Here is a 17,641-nt window from a genome sequence, read left to right as displayed (position 1 = left end):
CTCCTTGGATGTGGTCCTATTACCTTATATGATTATATGGTCATGTATAGGGGTCCATTCCTTTCATAAGACATAGGTACATTTGTGCACCCCTTTAAATTTTTGGATGGTCCACCCCCTAAATTTTGGCAGGGGTACATAGGACCACCCCCCTTAAATTTTGGAAATTGCCAAATCTAAAAATTTGGTATGGTAGCCTAGGACCATAGTATGTACCTCTATCAGTATTGGGTGTCTATGTCGTTCCCTTTTAGGGGTAAAAAATTGCCAAAAATTCAAATTTCGGGGTTTTTTGACCTAATTTATCCCCTTGGATGAGGTGTTATTACCTTATATAGTTATATGGGCGTATACAGGGGTCCATTACCTTTCATAAGATATGGGTATATTTGTGCACTCCTTTAAAAATTTGGGAGGGGTACCTTGGCCCACCCTTAAATTTTGGAAATTGACCAATTTAAACATTGGGTATTATAGCACAGGACCCTAATATGTATCTTGATAAATTTGGGCGGTCCACCTCATTCCCTTCTAGGGGTACAAAATTGCCAAAACTATAAACGTAAGCAATACGTTATACCACGTGTTTGGTTTTTGGTCGATTTTATTCCCTTTGATGATGTGTTATTATCCTATATAGTTATATGGTCATGTATAGGGGTCCATTACCTTTCATAAGATATGGGTATATTTGTGCACTCCTTTAAAAATTTGGGAGGGGTACTTTGGCCCACCCTTAAATTTTGGAAATTGCCCAATTTAAACATTTGGTATTATAGTACCGGATCCTAACATGTAGTATGATAAATTTGGATGGTCCACCTCGTTTCCTTCTAGGGGTACAAAATTGTCAAAATATAAACGTAAGCAATACGTTGTACCACGTGTTTGGTCTTTTGGCCCAATTTATCCTCTTGGATGAGGTTCTATTACCTTATATGGTTATATGGTTATGTATAGGGGTCTATTCCCTATCATAAGACATAGGTACATTTGTGCACCCCTTAAATTTTAGAAATTGCTCATTTTATATATTTGGTATTATAGTACTGGACCCTAACATGTATTATGATAAATTTGGGTGGTCCACCTCGTTCCCTTTTAGGGGTACAAATTGCCAAATTTTAGTACAACCACATGTTTGGTTTGACCTAAGTTATCCCCTTGGATGAGGTTCTATTACCTTATATGGTTATATGGTTATGTATAGGGGTCTATTCCCTATCATAAGACATAGGTACATTTGTGCACTCCTTTTAAATTTTTGGTAGGGGTACATTGGACCACCCCTTAAATTTTGGAAATTGCTCAATTTAAGCATTCGGTATCATAGTACATGACCTCAACATGTATCATGATAAATTTGGGTGGTCCATCTTGTTCCCTTTCATGGGTAAAAATTACTAAAATATAAACATAAGCAATATGTTGTACCATGCGTTTGGTTTTTGGCCCAATTTCTTCCCTTTGATGGGGTTCTATTGCCTTATATGGTTATATGGTCATGTATATGGGTTCATTTTCTATCATAAGACATGGGTACATTGACGCACCCCTTGAAAAATTTGGGAGGGGTATCTTGGCTCATCCACTCGGTTTTAGAAATTGTTTTAATATAAGCATTTGGTATCATAGTACAGGACTTCAATATGTACCACTATAAATTTGGATGGTCCACATCGTTCCCTTTCATGGGTAAAGAACTACCAAAAATCGAATTTCGGAGGTTATTGACACCTATTTAGCACGTTATATGGTTTATTACCTTTATATGTTTATGTTCCCTTTTAAATTTGGGAATTATCAAATAACAAAATTCGGTAAACGTTTTCTAGGACCCATTGGTGTTCCTCTTATGGCCAAATATTCAAAATTTAAATGTTATTGACCGGCTTTATTATTGAATAAGTACAGGATTTATTACTTTTTTTCATAAGACACAGGTGTATTTGTGTACCAATCTTAAATTTTGGGAGGGGGTACATTTCTTATTGTCATATCAATAATTGGTAAATGTTCTTTGGGTAAATCATTGTGATCACGTGATCAGTTATTGACCTATGATGGGATTAGGAGTCCAGGACATTGGTACATTGAAACTTTGTAGGATAATTTGAGAATGCGTCATTGGTATTGATTATTACAGCCAAATATAAACGTAAGCAAGACGTTGTACCACGTGATTGACCTTGAGTTTTAGAAATCTGATAGCTAACCTTATTGAATCTTATGACTCATAGTCTTAAGGGAATACATGCTACAACACTGGCAAAGTTATTGTTGATGCAATTTGATTGGCTGATCACTATCTTTCGTGCAATCTGATTGGCTGATCACTATCTTTCGTGCAATCTGATTGGTTGATGAGTTTTAAATCTTTGCTGCATTCAGTTTTAAGTTTTGTTTTACATTTAAAAATCTTGTTTTCGTTCAACATTTTGCACTCAATGATAAATATGATCAAAACCGTTTATTTGTTAATCGAATAGTTAAAAACCGGATAAAGTTTGACGGTTAACCGTGAAACGTAAAATTTTTTTAGTTTGAAATTTTTTGTTTTAATTTTTTTTGTTTCAGAATTTTGTTTGAAATTTGTTTCAAAATTTTTTGTTTGAAAATTTTTTTGTTTGAAATTTTTTGTTGCAAAATTTTGTTTGAAATTTTTTTGTTTAAAATTTTTTGTTCGAAATTTTTGTTTTGAAATTTTTCGTTTCAGAATTTTGTTTGAAAATTTTTTTTGTAAATTTTTTGTTTAAAATTTTTTTGTTTGAAATTTTTTTTCGTTTCAAATTTTTGTTTAAAATTTTTGTTTGAAATTTTTCGTTTCCAAATTTTGTTTGAAATTTTTTGTTTCAAAATTTTGTTTGAAATTTTTTTTGTTTCAAAATTTTGTTTGAATTTCTTTCGTTTGAAATTTTTTTGTTTGAATGTTTTTCGTTTCAAAATTTTGTTTCAAAGATTTTTGTTTGAAATTTTTTGTTTCAAAGTTTGGTTTGACATTTTTAAAAGTTTGTGCACTCATTAGTAAAGAACCGGAACTGTTTAGAACAAAAACCTTTGACAACATTGTGGTGCAATAGTACACGTTAGAACATGATGCAATAGTACACGTCAGAATATGGGGTTGTACTTGAAATGAAAAAAACACAATTCATTGAAATGGATCATTTTATTACACTCCACATACATCCATACCAGATAGTGGTTCTGGATATTGTCGATACAATGTATTTTGAACTTCTTGCACTAGTTTGTCTTTAGCGTATAATTTTAATTCCAATTGAAGTCTTTAAAGTCTATTGCAATATCAATTGGTGGAAACTCAATGTTCATTTGATCACAAATAAACTGTTTATCAATACAGGTATGCACCCATGAACGATGTTGACAACCATCACAATATCTAGATACATGTTGTACAATATGCATGACACATTTTTCAAAATAGTACTTTTTCAGGAATATACTTGTTTTGTTGCACACTTCCACTGCATGTTTCACACACTGAAATACGCTGATGAATTTGTTCCATTCAGTTTGTGTTAGATACACCATGTTGCGAGGGACATGAAATGTACTCTTTTTACGTAACAGCACCATCTTCTCTTCGAGCACCACTTCATGATTTGAGCCTAATGATTTGACTATGGTCACATTTAGCTAATCGTTCATTTGGTCGATTCGTGCCATTCTTCACAGGTCAGTTGTACACCAAATTGTTCTGCTTTGCCCAATCGAATCACTGGGTCAAATGTTCTAGCACTGATACCAATCATCACATGTTTTGTTTATTGGATAATAGCTTGCGAAGATGAATTCTTTATCGTTAGAAGTACACATCTTTCCTCCCGAAAAGCACTTGCTCAAATGATTTCACGGTATTGGTTGATTTATAGAACTACGGCTGACGTCATGTGCTGACGTTTGAATTCATGATTTCATCACAGTTGCTGACGTCATGCTGACCAACCACATTCATACAACTACGGCTGACGTCATTGGAAAGAAATGTGCTGATTCATGATTTCATCACAATTGCTGACGAATCTGGCTGTGTACTAAATTCAAACTGATGACTTCGACCCAAGAGTCTTTTATAGCATAAAGATACAGATCCAGTATTTAAGAAACGCAGCAGTTCTTCTTGTTTTGATGCCTCCACGGGAAAATATCTTGCTGGTAAAATTATATTCTTATCATTTTCAAGCTTCACTACGATTCTTAATCCAAACTTTGTAGGGATCATTTGGCTAGCTAAAATTCTATAAGGTACATTCTGTTGTAAATCAGTAATCTTGGTAAATGATTTCATTACATCACGTGTTTAGAAACTGCAGACAAGTAGCCATGATGACGTTATCATGAATACTAACTCGAACGATACTTATATATGATGCAAAACTGATGACGTTGCATTATAGTGTTCTGACGTGTACTATTGCACCATATTCTGACGTGTACTATTGCACCACAATGTTGTCAAAGGTTTTTGTTCTAAACAGTTCCGGTTCTTTACTAATGAGTGCACAAACTTTTAAAAATGTCAAACCAAACTTTGAAACAAAAAATTTCAAACAAAAATCTTTGAAACAAAATTTTGAAACGAAAAACATTCAAACAAAAAAAAATTTCAAACGAAAGAAATTCAAACAAAATTTTGAAACAAAAAAAATTTCAAACAAAATTTTGAAACAAAAAATTTCAAACAAAATTTGGAAACGAAAAATTTCAAACAAAAATTTTAAACAAAAATTTGAAACGAAAAAAAAATTCAAACAAAAAAATTTTAAACAAAAAATTTACAAAAAAAATTTTCAAACAAAATTCTGAAACGAAAAATTTCAAAACAAAAATTTCGAACAAAAAATTTTAAACAAAAAAATTTCAAACAAAATTTTGCAACAAAAAATTTCAAACAAAAAAATTTTCAAACAAAAAATTTTGAAACAAATTTCAAACAAAATTCTGAAACAAAAAAAATTAAAACAAAAAATTTCAAACTAAAAAATTTTACGTTTCACGGTTAACCGTCAAACTTTATCCGGTTTTTAACTATTCGATTAACAAATAAACGGTTTTGATCATATTTATCATTGAGTGCAAAATGTTGAACGAAAACAAGATTTTTAAATGTAAAACAAAACTTAAAACTGAATGCAGCAAAGATTTAAAACTCATCAACCAATCAGATTGCACGAAAGATAGTGATCAGCCAATCAGATTGCACGAAAGATAGTGATCAGCCAATCAAATTGCATCAACAATAACTTTGCCAGTGTTGTAGCATGTATTCCCTTAAGACTATGAGTCATAAGATTCAATAAGGTTAGCTATCAGATTTCTAAAACTCAAGGTCAATCACGTGGTACAACGTCTTGCTTACGTTTATATTTGGCTGTAATAATCAATACCAATGACGCATTCTCAAATTATCCTACAAAGTTTCAATGTACCAATGTCCTGGACTCCTAATCCCATCATAGGTCAATAACTGATCACGTGATCACAATGATTTACCCAAAGAACATTTACCAATTATTGATATGACAATAAGAAATGTACCCCCTCCCAAAATTTAAGATTGGTACACAAATACACCTGTGTCTTATGAAAAAAAGTAATAAATCCTGTACTTATTCAATAATAAAGCCGGTCAATAACATTTAAATTTTGAATATTTGGCCATAAGAGGAACACCAATGGGTCCTAGAAAACGTTTACCGAATTTTGTTATTTGATAATTCCCAAATTTAAAAGGGAACATAAACATATAAAGGTAATAAACCATATAACGTGCTAAATAGGTGTCAATAACCTCCGAAATTCGATTTTTGGTAGTTCTTTACCCATGAAAGGGAACGATGTGGACCATCCAAATTTATAGTGGTACATATTGAAGTCCTGTACTATGATACCAAATGCTTATATTAAAACAATTTCTAAAACCGAGTGGATGAGCCAAGATACCCCTCCCAAATTTTTCAAGGGGTGCGTCAATGTACCCATGTCTTATGATAGAAAATGAACCCATATACATGACCATATAACCATATAAGGTAATAGAACCCCATCAAAGGGAAGAAATTGGGCCAAAAACCAAACGCATGGTACAACATATTGCTTATGTTTATATTTTAGTAATTTTTACCCATGAAAGGGAACAAGATGGACCACCCAAATTTATCATGATACATGTTGAGGTCATGTACTATGATACCGAATGCTTAAATTGAGCAATTTCCAAAATTTAAGGGGTGGTCCAATGTACCCCTACCAAAAATTTAAAAGGAGTGCACAAATGTACCTATGTCTTATGATAGGGAATAGACCCCTATACATAACCATATAACCATATAAGGTAATAGAACCTCATCCAAGGGGATAACTTAGGTCAAACCAAACACGTGGTTGTACTAAAATTTGGCAATTTGTACCCCTAAAAGGGAACGAGGTGGACCACCCAAATTTATCATAATACATGTTAGGGTCCAGTACTATAATACCAAATATATAAAATGAGCAATTTCTAAAATTTAAGGGGTGCACAAATGTACCTATGTCTTATGATAGGGAATAGACCCCTATACATAACCATATAACCATATAAGGTAATAGAACCTCATCCAAGAGGATAAATTGGGCCAAAAGACCAAACACGTGGTACAACGTATTGCTTACGTTTATATTTTGACAATTTTGTACCCCTAGAAGGAAACGAGGTGGACCATCCAAATTTATCATACTACATGTTAGGATCCGGTACTATAATACCAAATGTTTAAATTGGGCAATTTCCAAAATTTAAGGGTGGGCCAAAGTACCCCTCCCAAATTTTTAAAGGAGTGCACAAATATACCCATATCTTATGAAAGGTAATGGACCCCTATACATGACCATATAACTATATAGGATAATAACACATCATCAAAGGGAATAAAATCGACCAAAAACCAAACACGTGGTATAACGTATTGCTTACGTTTATAGTTTTGGCAATTTTGTACCCCTAGAAGGGAATGAGGTGGACCGCCCAAATTTATCAAGATACATATTAGGGTCCTGTGCTATAATACCCAATGTTTAAATTGGTCAATTTCCAAAATTTAAGGGTGGGCCAAGGTACCCCTCCCAAATTTTTAAAGGAGTGCACAAATATACCCATATCTTATGAAAGGTAATGGACCCCTGTATACGCCCATATAACTATATAAGGTAATAACACCTCATCCAAGGGGATAAATTAGGTCAAAAAACCCCGAAATTTGAATTTTTGGCAATTTTTTACCCCTAAAAGGGAACGACATAGACACCCAATACTGATAGAGGTACATACTATGGTCCTAGGCTACCATACCAAATTTTTAGATTTGGCAATTTCCAAAATTTAAGGGGGGTGGTCCTATGTACCCCTGCCAAAATTTAGGGGGTGGACCATCCAAAAATTTAAAGGGGTGCACAAATGTACCTATGTCTTATGAAAGGAATGGACCCCTATACATGACCATATAATCATATAAGGTAATAGGACCACATCCAAGGAGATAAATTAGGTCGAAAACCAAACACGTGGTACAACGTATTGCTTACGTTTATATTTTGGCAATTTTGTACCCCTAAAAGGAAATGAGGTGGACCACCCAAATTTATCATGATACATATTAGGGTCCTGTACTATAATACCCAATGTTGAAATTGGTCAATTTCCAAAATTTAAGGGGTGGGCCATGGTACCCCTCCCGGGGGTGCATTAATATACCCATGTCTTATGAAAGGTAATGGACCCCTATACATGACCATATAACCATATAAGGTAATAACACCTCATCAAAGGGGATAAATTGAGCCAAAAACCAAACACGTGGTATAACGTATTGCTTACGTTTATATTTTGGCAATTTGGTACCCCTAAAAGGAAACAAGGTGGACCATCCAAATTTATCATAATACATATTAGGGTCCTGTACTATAATACCAAATGTTTAAATTGGGCAATTTCCAAAATTTAAGGGGTGGGCCAAGGTACCCCTCCCAAATTTCTCAATGGGTGCATTAATATACCCATGTCTTATGAAAGGTAATGAACCCCTGTATACGCCCATATAACTATATAAGGTAATAACACCTCATCAAAGGGGATAAATTAGGTCAAAAACCCCCGAAATTTCAATTTTTGGCAATTTTTTACCCATGAAAGGGAACGACATAGACACCCAATACTAATAGAGGTACATACCCTGGTCCTAGGCTACCACACCCAATTTTTAGATTTGGCAATTTCCAAAATTTAAGGGGGGGTGGTCCTATGTACCCCTGCCAAAATTTAAGGGGTGGGCCAAGGTACCCCTGCCAAAATTTAGAGGGGGTAGTCCTAGGTACCCCTCGGTCATTGACCCCGGGCCAAGGTCATTGACCTTTGACCTATGACGTCACAAAAATTTTTGCTGACTCGACTAGATATACGGGGACCACTACTACTCAAGTTACTAGTAGCTAGCAGGGACATTTTCGGTAGATCGCGTTAACGTTTCGGTTGGCTAACCTTGATTCCTCCACTGAGCTGACGTCAACAACTGCTTGTTTCTTCCATGCAACTGCTATTGTCAGCCTCATTTCACAGTTGATTATATACGCGTGGAGTTGTGTACGTTATGTTTTTCGTGTGTATATTAGACATTTGCTAACTTGGATAGTTTGATTTTTTGTGTGTATATTAGACATTTGCTAACTTGGATAGTTTGATTTTTCGTGTGTATATTAGACATTTGCTAACTGGGATAGTTTAATTTTTCGTGTGTATATTAGACATTTGCTAATTTGGATAGTTTGATTTTTCGTGTGTATATTAGACATTTGCTAACTTGGATAGTTTGATTTTTTGTGTGTATATTAGACATTTACTAACTTGGATAGTTTGATTTCATATTTACTAGAAGTGTAAGTTTATAGGCAATAAACAAATGTCAGATTTTTTAAAAAAAAGTTAGTAGTTCTTTTGGTTGGTAGTTCACAGTAGAATTTAAAAACGGTACGGTAGCTCAGAATCTTCTTAAGTTTGGCGACCACTGATCTACGATATAAAGGGCAGAGACAGACTCGGTTAGTATTTAACTATATTTCATTTTAGTATGTATCATCTCATATGTTTGTGATTATATTCTGTAAAGATGATGTTCTGTTGAAATCAACAAAATATATAAGCTCATAATGTTCTTACACGTACGTAATTATATGGAAATCATAATATGATGTATGCACTTTTGTACATCAACTTTTTTGTCTGATGCAAATTAAGTTTCTTTCTTTTCTATGAAAACTATTTTAAATGACAATTACATTGGCTAGATCAATTAAGTCCACCAATAACTCGAAACTAGATTTGCATTTTAATTGAATACAGAAAAGCAAGCATAAATACATATTTGGAATCTACTATGTATTTATGTATTCAAATGAAACACCAAAAGCAGGATTTTATGCGACAGAAGCTCAGAATAAATATATCAACTGTGGAGAACAAGACAAAAACACACAATATACTATGTTTCGAAGGTGGTATAATAGAGTTCAAAATAGGAATAGAGCACTTTGATCTCATCGTAGTCTTCAGGATATGCCCTCCCCCTTTGAGTATACATATTTCTTGACACGGCTGTATAGTTTTTGGATTTCCCTGCAGAACCCTTTCCTCTCTTGTTGAATTCATTTGTTCTGATACTTTCTATTCTCGAAACAGATTCAAAATAGTCCTTTTTGTTCGCCTTTATGAATATCAAATAATGAGCTGGTCCCAAGTCTGGTGAATTGTGTGTTTGGTTTAAAATAGTCACCAAGTTCTGTGCAACAAACTATTGGATAATAATTGCTTTGTGCCTGCGGTCATTATTGTGTAACATAAACCATTTCCCATCCTGACTTCTACTTGTTAGGAAGCCTACATTTTTTTGAGATCTTGAACCGCAATCTTCTTTACTATGTCCTTACCGATATCAAGGTCGCGTTTTGCGATCATATTCTCCTTAGTCTAATACCATTGTTTGAAGAACGTCTGTTAAAACTGAATTTGGAATGCATAAAAAAAAACTTTTAATAATAATAATAATAATAATAATAATAATAATAATAATAATAATAATAATAATAATAATAATAATAATAATAATAATAATAGAAATTGTTTATAATTAAATGCTAACTGAAGTGTTCATTCGTGCTCCTGGATAATAGTCTTATGAAAAGTATTTGAACCCTTTTCTCCTTATAATACGTATGGGGAACAAAGTCCTAAACTACAGTTTTCTCCTGTTTCCTTCCTACTTTTATCATTCCATCATTATCATCCATCTTATCATCACTGTCTCCCTGAGCTTCCGTGGAACATTAAACTAAAAGATAAATAAATAAATGGCATCGGAAGTGTCACTTTTCACCTTGGAGACTCTGAAAATTATGGATTGGACAATACTTTCGGTCGTTTACGATTATTTTTGCATGTAATCCCCGTCAACCCTTCTTCTTCTTCTTCTTCTGAAAATGTGCGAAACAGTTAGTTAGACCAGGTTCCACTCATATACCAAAAATCATAAAAATCGGTGGAGCGATCTAGGAGCAGAAAGACACCAAGCATCGTTTCATTCGTTTCAATTTTTTGCCTTTACATTGTTTATCGAAGACACAGGCTTGGTTCATATAGATAAGTGTTAATTTTACAAGATACATAATAATCGCATATGGGAGTCAGATGTAGGTTACATTTTCGGGCCTTGATAGATGCACGCAGTGTGAAGTATGTTCATCAATTATTGAAATGTCGATCCTGTATTTTCGAATTCAACTGCGGAGACTATACTAATTTTCCAATATAGCTCCATTGTGGGTATTGTGCAGTGTGTAAGTTAAGGCCAATAACATGAAAAAATAAAATATTTTTACTACTTTTTTTTAAAAAAATTCTTAGTTTGTAATTCTAGTTAAGAAAAAAGTTTTACAAGAAATGTTTGTCACTCATAGGAGTATTTCTGTTAAATACACTCAGGTAGGAGTTAAATACAAACAATAAATAAAATCTGCTACTTAATAAGGTGTTTTATTTACACGTTCAGTGGATAAATATATGAACAGTCTGTTCCAGTAGAATGTGGGCCGCGGTGGCTCAGTGGTAGAGCGTTCACCTCTGGTGCATTTGGTCCTTGGTTCGACCCCAGCTTGCGTCAAGTAAGCTTTGTTGTGGACAAACACCGTGTGCGTGGGTTCTCTCGGGGTTCTCCCACTTTCCTCATTCCACCATTTCATTCATTTCTCATCATTACCATCTCCTTTAGCCTAGCCAGTATAATCCTGGGACTTAAAGATTCATTTATTTTTTTCCAGCAGAATGTAAGCTATAAATAAATAGGACTGGCAAAGAAAGACATCTTTTAACGCCATAAAAACCTTTTCTTTTTTTAACTCGATTTCCTTCAAACGCTCCTCCTGCTTAGCGCCACTGCTGGCAAAAGACCTAAATACAAATCAATCCCAATGGATTTGAACTCACGTCAATTAGTTTTATAAGACAGAATTTAGAGTTGTATGTTGTTTCTATTAATTTTACATGTATTACCAATCTAAGATATTCCACTGAAGATAGGTAGGTACTGAATTTTAAATAATTTAAATTACATTTAAGTTAAAGTAAATAACATTGAAAATGAATTCACTTTGTATTTTTGTTCTTTCCAGATTCCAGCCAATATGCACACTATGTGTTCTGTACGTTGGATCGGGGGAAGACAGGTACCATTACATTCGGCGACTTCATGCTGGGCCTGTCCGTCCTTGTTAAAGGATCCCTCCAAGAGAGACTTAGGTGGGCCTTCAGGTGAGTACACTTATAACATGATGTAGACGATATGTTATAAAAAGTGGCTGAAATACATTGGGACTCCGATAACTCGAAGCTAAAGGAAATACGTGTAGACAAATATTCGAATTTTTCGAGTAATCAAGGTTCGTTTTATCAAGGTAGCCACAACAAAAATTCGAGATATCGTGGTTCCGTATTCCTCGTGAAAAGTGGCTATACAGCCTCTATAACTCAAAGTTTTATTCATAGAATCTTTACAACTGAAAGTTGTGAAAGTTTCTTAAATTGAATAAAAAGATTATAGTAAAAATAAAACACTAGACATGAATAAAACACAAGTACAGTACACTTAAGCAACAATGACAATTACGTAAAAGCATAGAGATATAGCTTCCAGTTATCGACGTCACATTAAGAGAAATTCGACTTATAGATGTAAACTTCTATTCGTATAGGTTTGCAGATACGAAAGTTCGAGTTACCGATGTTTTTAAATATGATTACAAAATTCTTAAAATTCGACTTATCAAGGTTGTAGTCTTTAAACATTCGACTTACTGAGTTATGTTACCTTTGAGTGTTATGGAAAGTTCAAGAAAATGGAAAAGTCGAGTTTCAAAAAATTCGAAATCCAACTGTATTATAAACACAGCTTTTAAATATTTAAACTAGCAAATAATTTCTTTTAAAGTTACATTGAAAATTTAATTTCATCCTTTTTTTTTTAGTCTTTCGTTTGATTTTCCGTTTTAAAAGAATCACAAGGGTAGTATACTCGTATATCGTATGCAATTTAACAAAAGTTATCTGATCTTGAACAATCTTGGCGTGAAGACAGACTAACTTAGTACATGTATGAAATATTTTCATTTGCACAGCTTTCGTTCTCGAGTAATCGGCTATCAACGTAAAGGTTTAAACGTAGCCAAATTTTCGGAAAACAAACACTACAGTTGCCTCTTAGAAAAAGAATTAGGGTAAACGTATTCGTTTAACATTAATGTGTTAAAACGTTAGATTTAAAAAGTGTGAACTAAAAATAAAGATTTGCTACAAACAAAAATGGTGATGAACTCTGTACTTAGGAGTGATTCAATTATAGATACACTAAATAATATTTCTTGTTTGTAAGTCATTATCCGTTTATATTTTATAACAAATACACTTCCTTTCGAATGCGGTTAACATTTTGCATTCTACTAAATCATTTTCATATCTAATTACTTTTTCACCCATAAAAAAATCGCTCACTGTATAAAATTGACCATATCATTGGTTTTAATATATGATAATCAAATTATGCGTTTCATTTTTACCTTATTGTATAAATCATCTCCTAAATGAAGTTTACAGACTTTAATTTGTAATGAGAGCCGGAAAATTAGTTTAGAAATATTTATGTTCTTAAAGTTCTCTACGCTGCAATTTGAAGAATGTATGTACGCTCTAATTGGAATATGTAACAATAATCTGGAATCGCCATACCGAAAGCAATCTGCACAATATAAAATTAATACTATGAGAAACTTGTACGTTTCTTAACCTAATAAAGAACCAAATATTTTTCATAGTAAATTGAAACATACATATCTTCTACAAAATTATGCTTGAAATCCAAGAAATCTAATTTTTTTCTTATGTTTTTTAATATATTTTCATGCACAATTGCATCGATTTGCGGGAACTATTATCGGAAGTCTGTTTTTATCTCTCAGGTAACTAAACCCCACTCTCATCTAATGGCTTTTCATCTGATGAACAATGCAAAATGCATTAAAAGGATATTGTATTAGAATAATGTGTATTCTTCACTTCAACGTACTGCTGGCAAACCATTGATAAATACAGGAGAACCCACTCGTAAGAGGCTCCGGGAAAAATTTATAAAAATTTTAATAAAAGTGGTTATGAAACCAAATTTCTATTTGGATGTGACCACTTAGATTTCACTCGAATGTTCTCACATAATTCGTGGACGTGGCAGCATTGTAAATCTGTGAAATGTAGCAACAATGAGATTCCGGGAGCTGTGTGTGTGTTTCGTCTTTCAGTGCAGCTTGGCTTACTGTTCGTGTATTGATATTCTGTGGAAGAGCGCGTGTTTCTTGTGACACAGTAATGGATAAGTGGTTCCTTTAAAACATGTCAGGAAATGTGGAAAATGAAATGAAATGAAATGAAATCTTTAGTTTTACGTCCCACGGATATGCCGGTTAGGCTAAAGGAGACGGTGATTATGAGAAATGAATGAAACGGTGGAATGAAGAAAGTGGGAGGAAACGGGAGAACCCCGAGAAAACCCACGAGCACGATGTATGTCCACCACAAAGTCCACACGGCGCGAGCTGGGATCGAACCAGGGATCCCAAGCATCGGAGGTGAACGCTCTACCACTGAGCCACCGCGCCCCCACAGGAAATGTGGACTCACAAAACATACGTTTATGGAGTAGTGACAACCAGTATGCAGTCGTTGATGGACACTTCATTCGCAGAAGGTAGGCGTGTTTTGTGCATTATCACAGCAGTGCATCATCAGGTATTTTTTTCACACTACTGTCACTGGTGAAGTGTACCAGGTATTGTTACATGAGTTTGTGAACCACTTGGATGACGAGGAACTGATACTTGGCTGGTACTAGCAAGATGGGACAACATGCCACACATCTAAAGCAATTTTGGCTGCGGTGCAATCATTTTGCCCTGACAGAGTGATTTTCAAAGGATATATGACCCCCAAGATCACATGACTTTACGCCTGACTTTTTTCTGTAGGATCACCTCAAAGTTAATGTGTACTAGGTACAAGAACAAACCACGCAGCATAGAGGACTTCCGTGAAATCCAGGCAGTCATGCCCAATACTCTGACAGCAACATTCACGAACATGCTGCGCCGTGTTGAATTGTGTATACAGGTGGAGGGAAGTCACTTTCAGCATCTCCTGTAATGTACCTTCATTTCTCAGCCATAAAGCTATGTCATATACAAATTTGGTTTCATACCCACTTTTATTAAGATTTTTATAACATTTTTCCCAGGGCCTCTGACGAGTCGGACACCCTATTGAATGTCGCATTCACAAAAAATGCTGTATTTAGTACATGTAAGTAATATAGGGCAAATACAAATTATTTCCATGTTAAATTCAAATGTTGTATTAAAAGTAGACTATTGAAGCATACAGTTCAAAGCGTAGAATATTGAAACATATATCATGAAAAGAAAAACTCACTTCGCCTTGAAATAAAGATCTTAACTAGCCAAAGGGGATTTACATTTGTGTAATTTAAATTAATCCAAAAATAATAATACATATTAAAAAAAAAGATGTGCTGTAGGTGGCCAGTTTCATTGAATCAGACTATTATATAACCAAAAAACCTCAACTTACTCTCTTCATTCCCTAGTTTCTAGCGGCAACGTTAGTTTCATTTTAAAAATAAAAATAAAATCAAGTTACTTTCGTTTTACACTGTAAAACTACAGTAGACTTCTAACTATATAAATTCAATACTGAAATCGGAAACTGTTGGTCTATAACTTCGGGTTGCAATATAGGGACAAGATCAGAATGAAACCTGTCTTTTGCGCACTGAATCCATATCCAGAGCAGTTTGCCACTTTCTCTTACTTTTTACTACATGGGGAATCAATATTGAAACCGAAATTTATACTAGTTTTTACCACTTCTAGTTTGAATAGAGAGATAAAGGTCGAGATGAAAGAAATTTGTACTAGTTTTTACCACTTCCGGTTTGAATAGAGAAATAAAGGTCAAGATGAAAGAAATTTAAACTAGTTTTTACCATTTCTAGTTTGAATAGAGAGATAAAGGTCGAGATGAAAGAAATTTATACTAGTTTTTACCACTTCCGGTTTGAATAGAGAAATAAAGGTCAAGATGAAAGAAATTTATACTAGTTTTTACCACTTCCGGTTTGAATAGAGAAATAAAGGTCGAGATGAAAGAAATTTATACTAGTTTTACCACTTCCGGTTTGAATAGAGAGATAAAGGTCGAGATGAAAGAAATTTAAACTAGTTTTTACCACTTCTAGTTTGAATAGAGAGATAAAGGTCAAGATGAAAGAAATTTATACTAGTTTTTACCACTTCCTGTTTGAATAGAGAAATAAAGGTCGAGATGAAAGAAATTTATACTAGTTTTTACCACTTCCTGTTTGAATAGAGAGATAAAGGTCGAGATGAAAGAAATTTATACTAGTTTTTACCACTTCCTGTTTGAATAGAGGAAGAAAGGTCGAGATGAAAGAAATTTATACTAGTTTTTACCACTTCCGGTTTGAATAGAGAGATAAAGGTCGAGATGAAAGAAATTTATACTAATTTTTACCACTTCTAGTTTGAATAGAGAGATAAAGGTCGAGATGAAAGAAATTTATACTAGTTTTTACCACTTCCTGTTTGAATAGAGAGATAAAGGTCGAGATGAAAGAAATTTATACTAGTTTTTACCACTTCCTGTTTGAATAGAGAGATAAAGGTCGAGATGAAAGAAATTTATACTAGTTTTTACCACTTCCGGTTTGAATAGAGAGATAAAGGTCGAGATGAAAGAAATTTATACTAGTTTTTACCACTTCCTGTTTGAATAGAGAAATAAAGGTCGAGATGAAAGAAATTTATACTAGTTTTTACCACTTCTAGTTTGAATAGAGAGATAAAGGTCGAGATGAAAGAAATTTATACTAGTTTTTACTACTTCCGGTTTGAATAGAGAAATAAAGGTCGAGATGAAAGAATTTTATACTAGTTTTTACCACTTCTAGTTTGAATAGAGAGATAAAGGTCGAGATGAAAGAATTTTATACTAGTTTTTACCACTTCCGGTTTGAATAGAGAAATAAAGGTCGAGATGAAAGAAATTTATACTAGTTTTTACCACTTCCGGTTTGAATAGAGGAATTAAAGGTCGAGATGAAAGAAATTTATACTAGTTTTTACCACTTCCGGTTTGAATAGAGAAATAAAGGTCGAGATGAAAGAAATTTATACTAGTTTTTACCACTTCCGGTTTGAATAGAGGAATTAAAGGTCGAGATGAAAGAAATTTATACTAGTTTTTACCACTTCCAGTTTGAATAGAGGAATAAAGGTCGAGATGAAAGAAATTTATACTAGTTTTTACCACTTCCTGTTTGAATAGAGGAATAAAGGTCGAGATGAAAGAAATTTATACTAGTTTTTACCACTTCCGGTTTGAATAGAGAAATAAAGGTCAAGATGAAAGAAATTTATACTAGTTTTTACCATTTCTAGTTTGAATAGAGAGATAAAGGTCGAGATGAAAGAAATTTATACTAGTTTTTACCACTTCCGGTTTGAATAGAGGAATAAAGGTCGAGATGAAAGAAATTTATACTAGTTTTTACCACTTCCAGTTTGAATAGAGAGATAAAGGTCGAGATGAAAGAAATTTATACTAGTTTCTACCACTTCCTGTTTGAATAGAGGAATAAAGGTCGAGATGAAAGAAATTTATACTAGTTTTTACCACTTCCGGTTTGAATAGAGAAATAGAGGTCAAGATGAAAGAAATTTATACTAGTTTTTACCACTTCTAGTTTGAATAGAGAGATAAAGGTCGAGATGAAAGAAATTTATACTAGTTTTTACCACTTCCGGTTTGAATAGAGAAATAAAGGTCGAGATGAAAGAAATTTATACTAGTTTTTACCACTTCTAGTTTGAATAGAGAGATAAAGGTCGAGATGAAAGAAATTTATACTAGTTTTTACCACTTCTAGTTTGAATAGAGAGATAAAGGTCAAGATGA

The 17,641-nt window shown here is 33.7% G+C and overlaps 1 protein-coding gene across 1 annotated transcript in view; it reads left to right on the top strand.

Annotated features, from left to right (window-relative positions):
* Nucleotides 1-17,641, top strand: part of LOC145666817 (uncharacterized) — a 95,457-nt gene that overhangs the window by 45,379 nt on the left and 32,437 nt on the right. The window contains exon 3 of the mRNA XM_081734382.1: nucleotides 11,719-11,857. Within this exon, the coding sequence (XP_081590508.1) occupies nucleotides 11,719-11,857 (139 nt within the window). The remainder of the gene's footprint in view (nucleotides 1-11,718; nucleotides 11,858-17,641) is intronic.

Source organism: Thermobia domestica, chromosome 12 (genome assembly GCF_964235325.1).
Source record: "Thermobia domestica chromosome 12, izTheDome1.hap1.1, whole genome shotgun sequence".
NCBI lineage: Eukaryota > Metazoa > Arthropoda > Insecta > Zygentoma > Lepismatidae > Thermobia > Thermobia domestica.
This window is presented reverse-complemented; position numbering and strand designations above follow the sequence as displayed.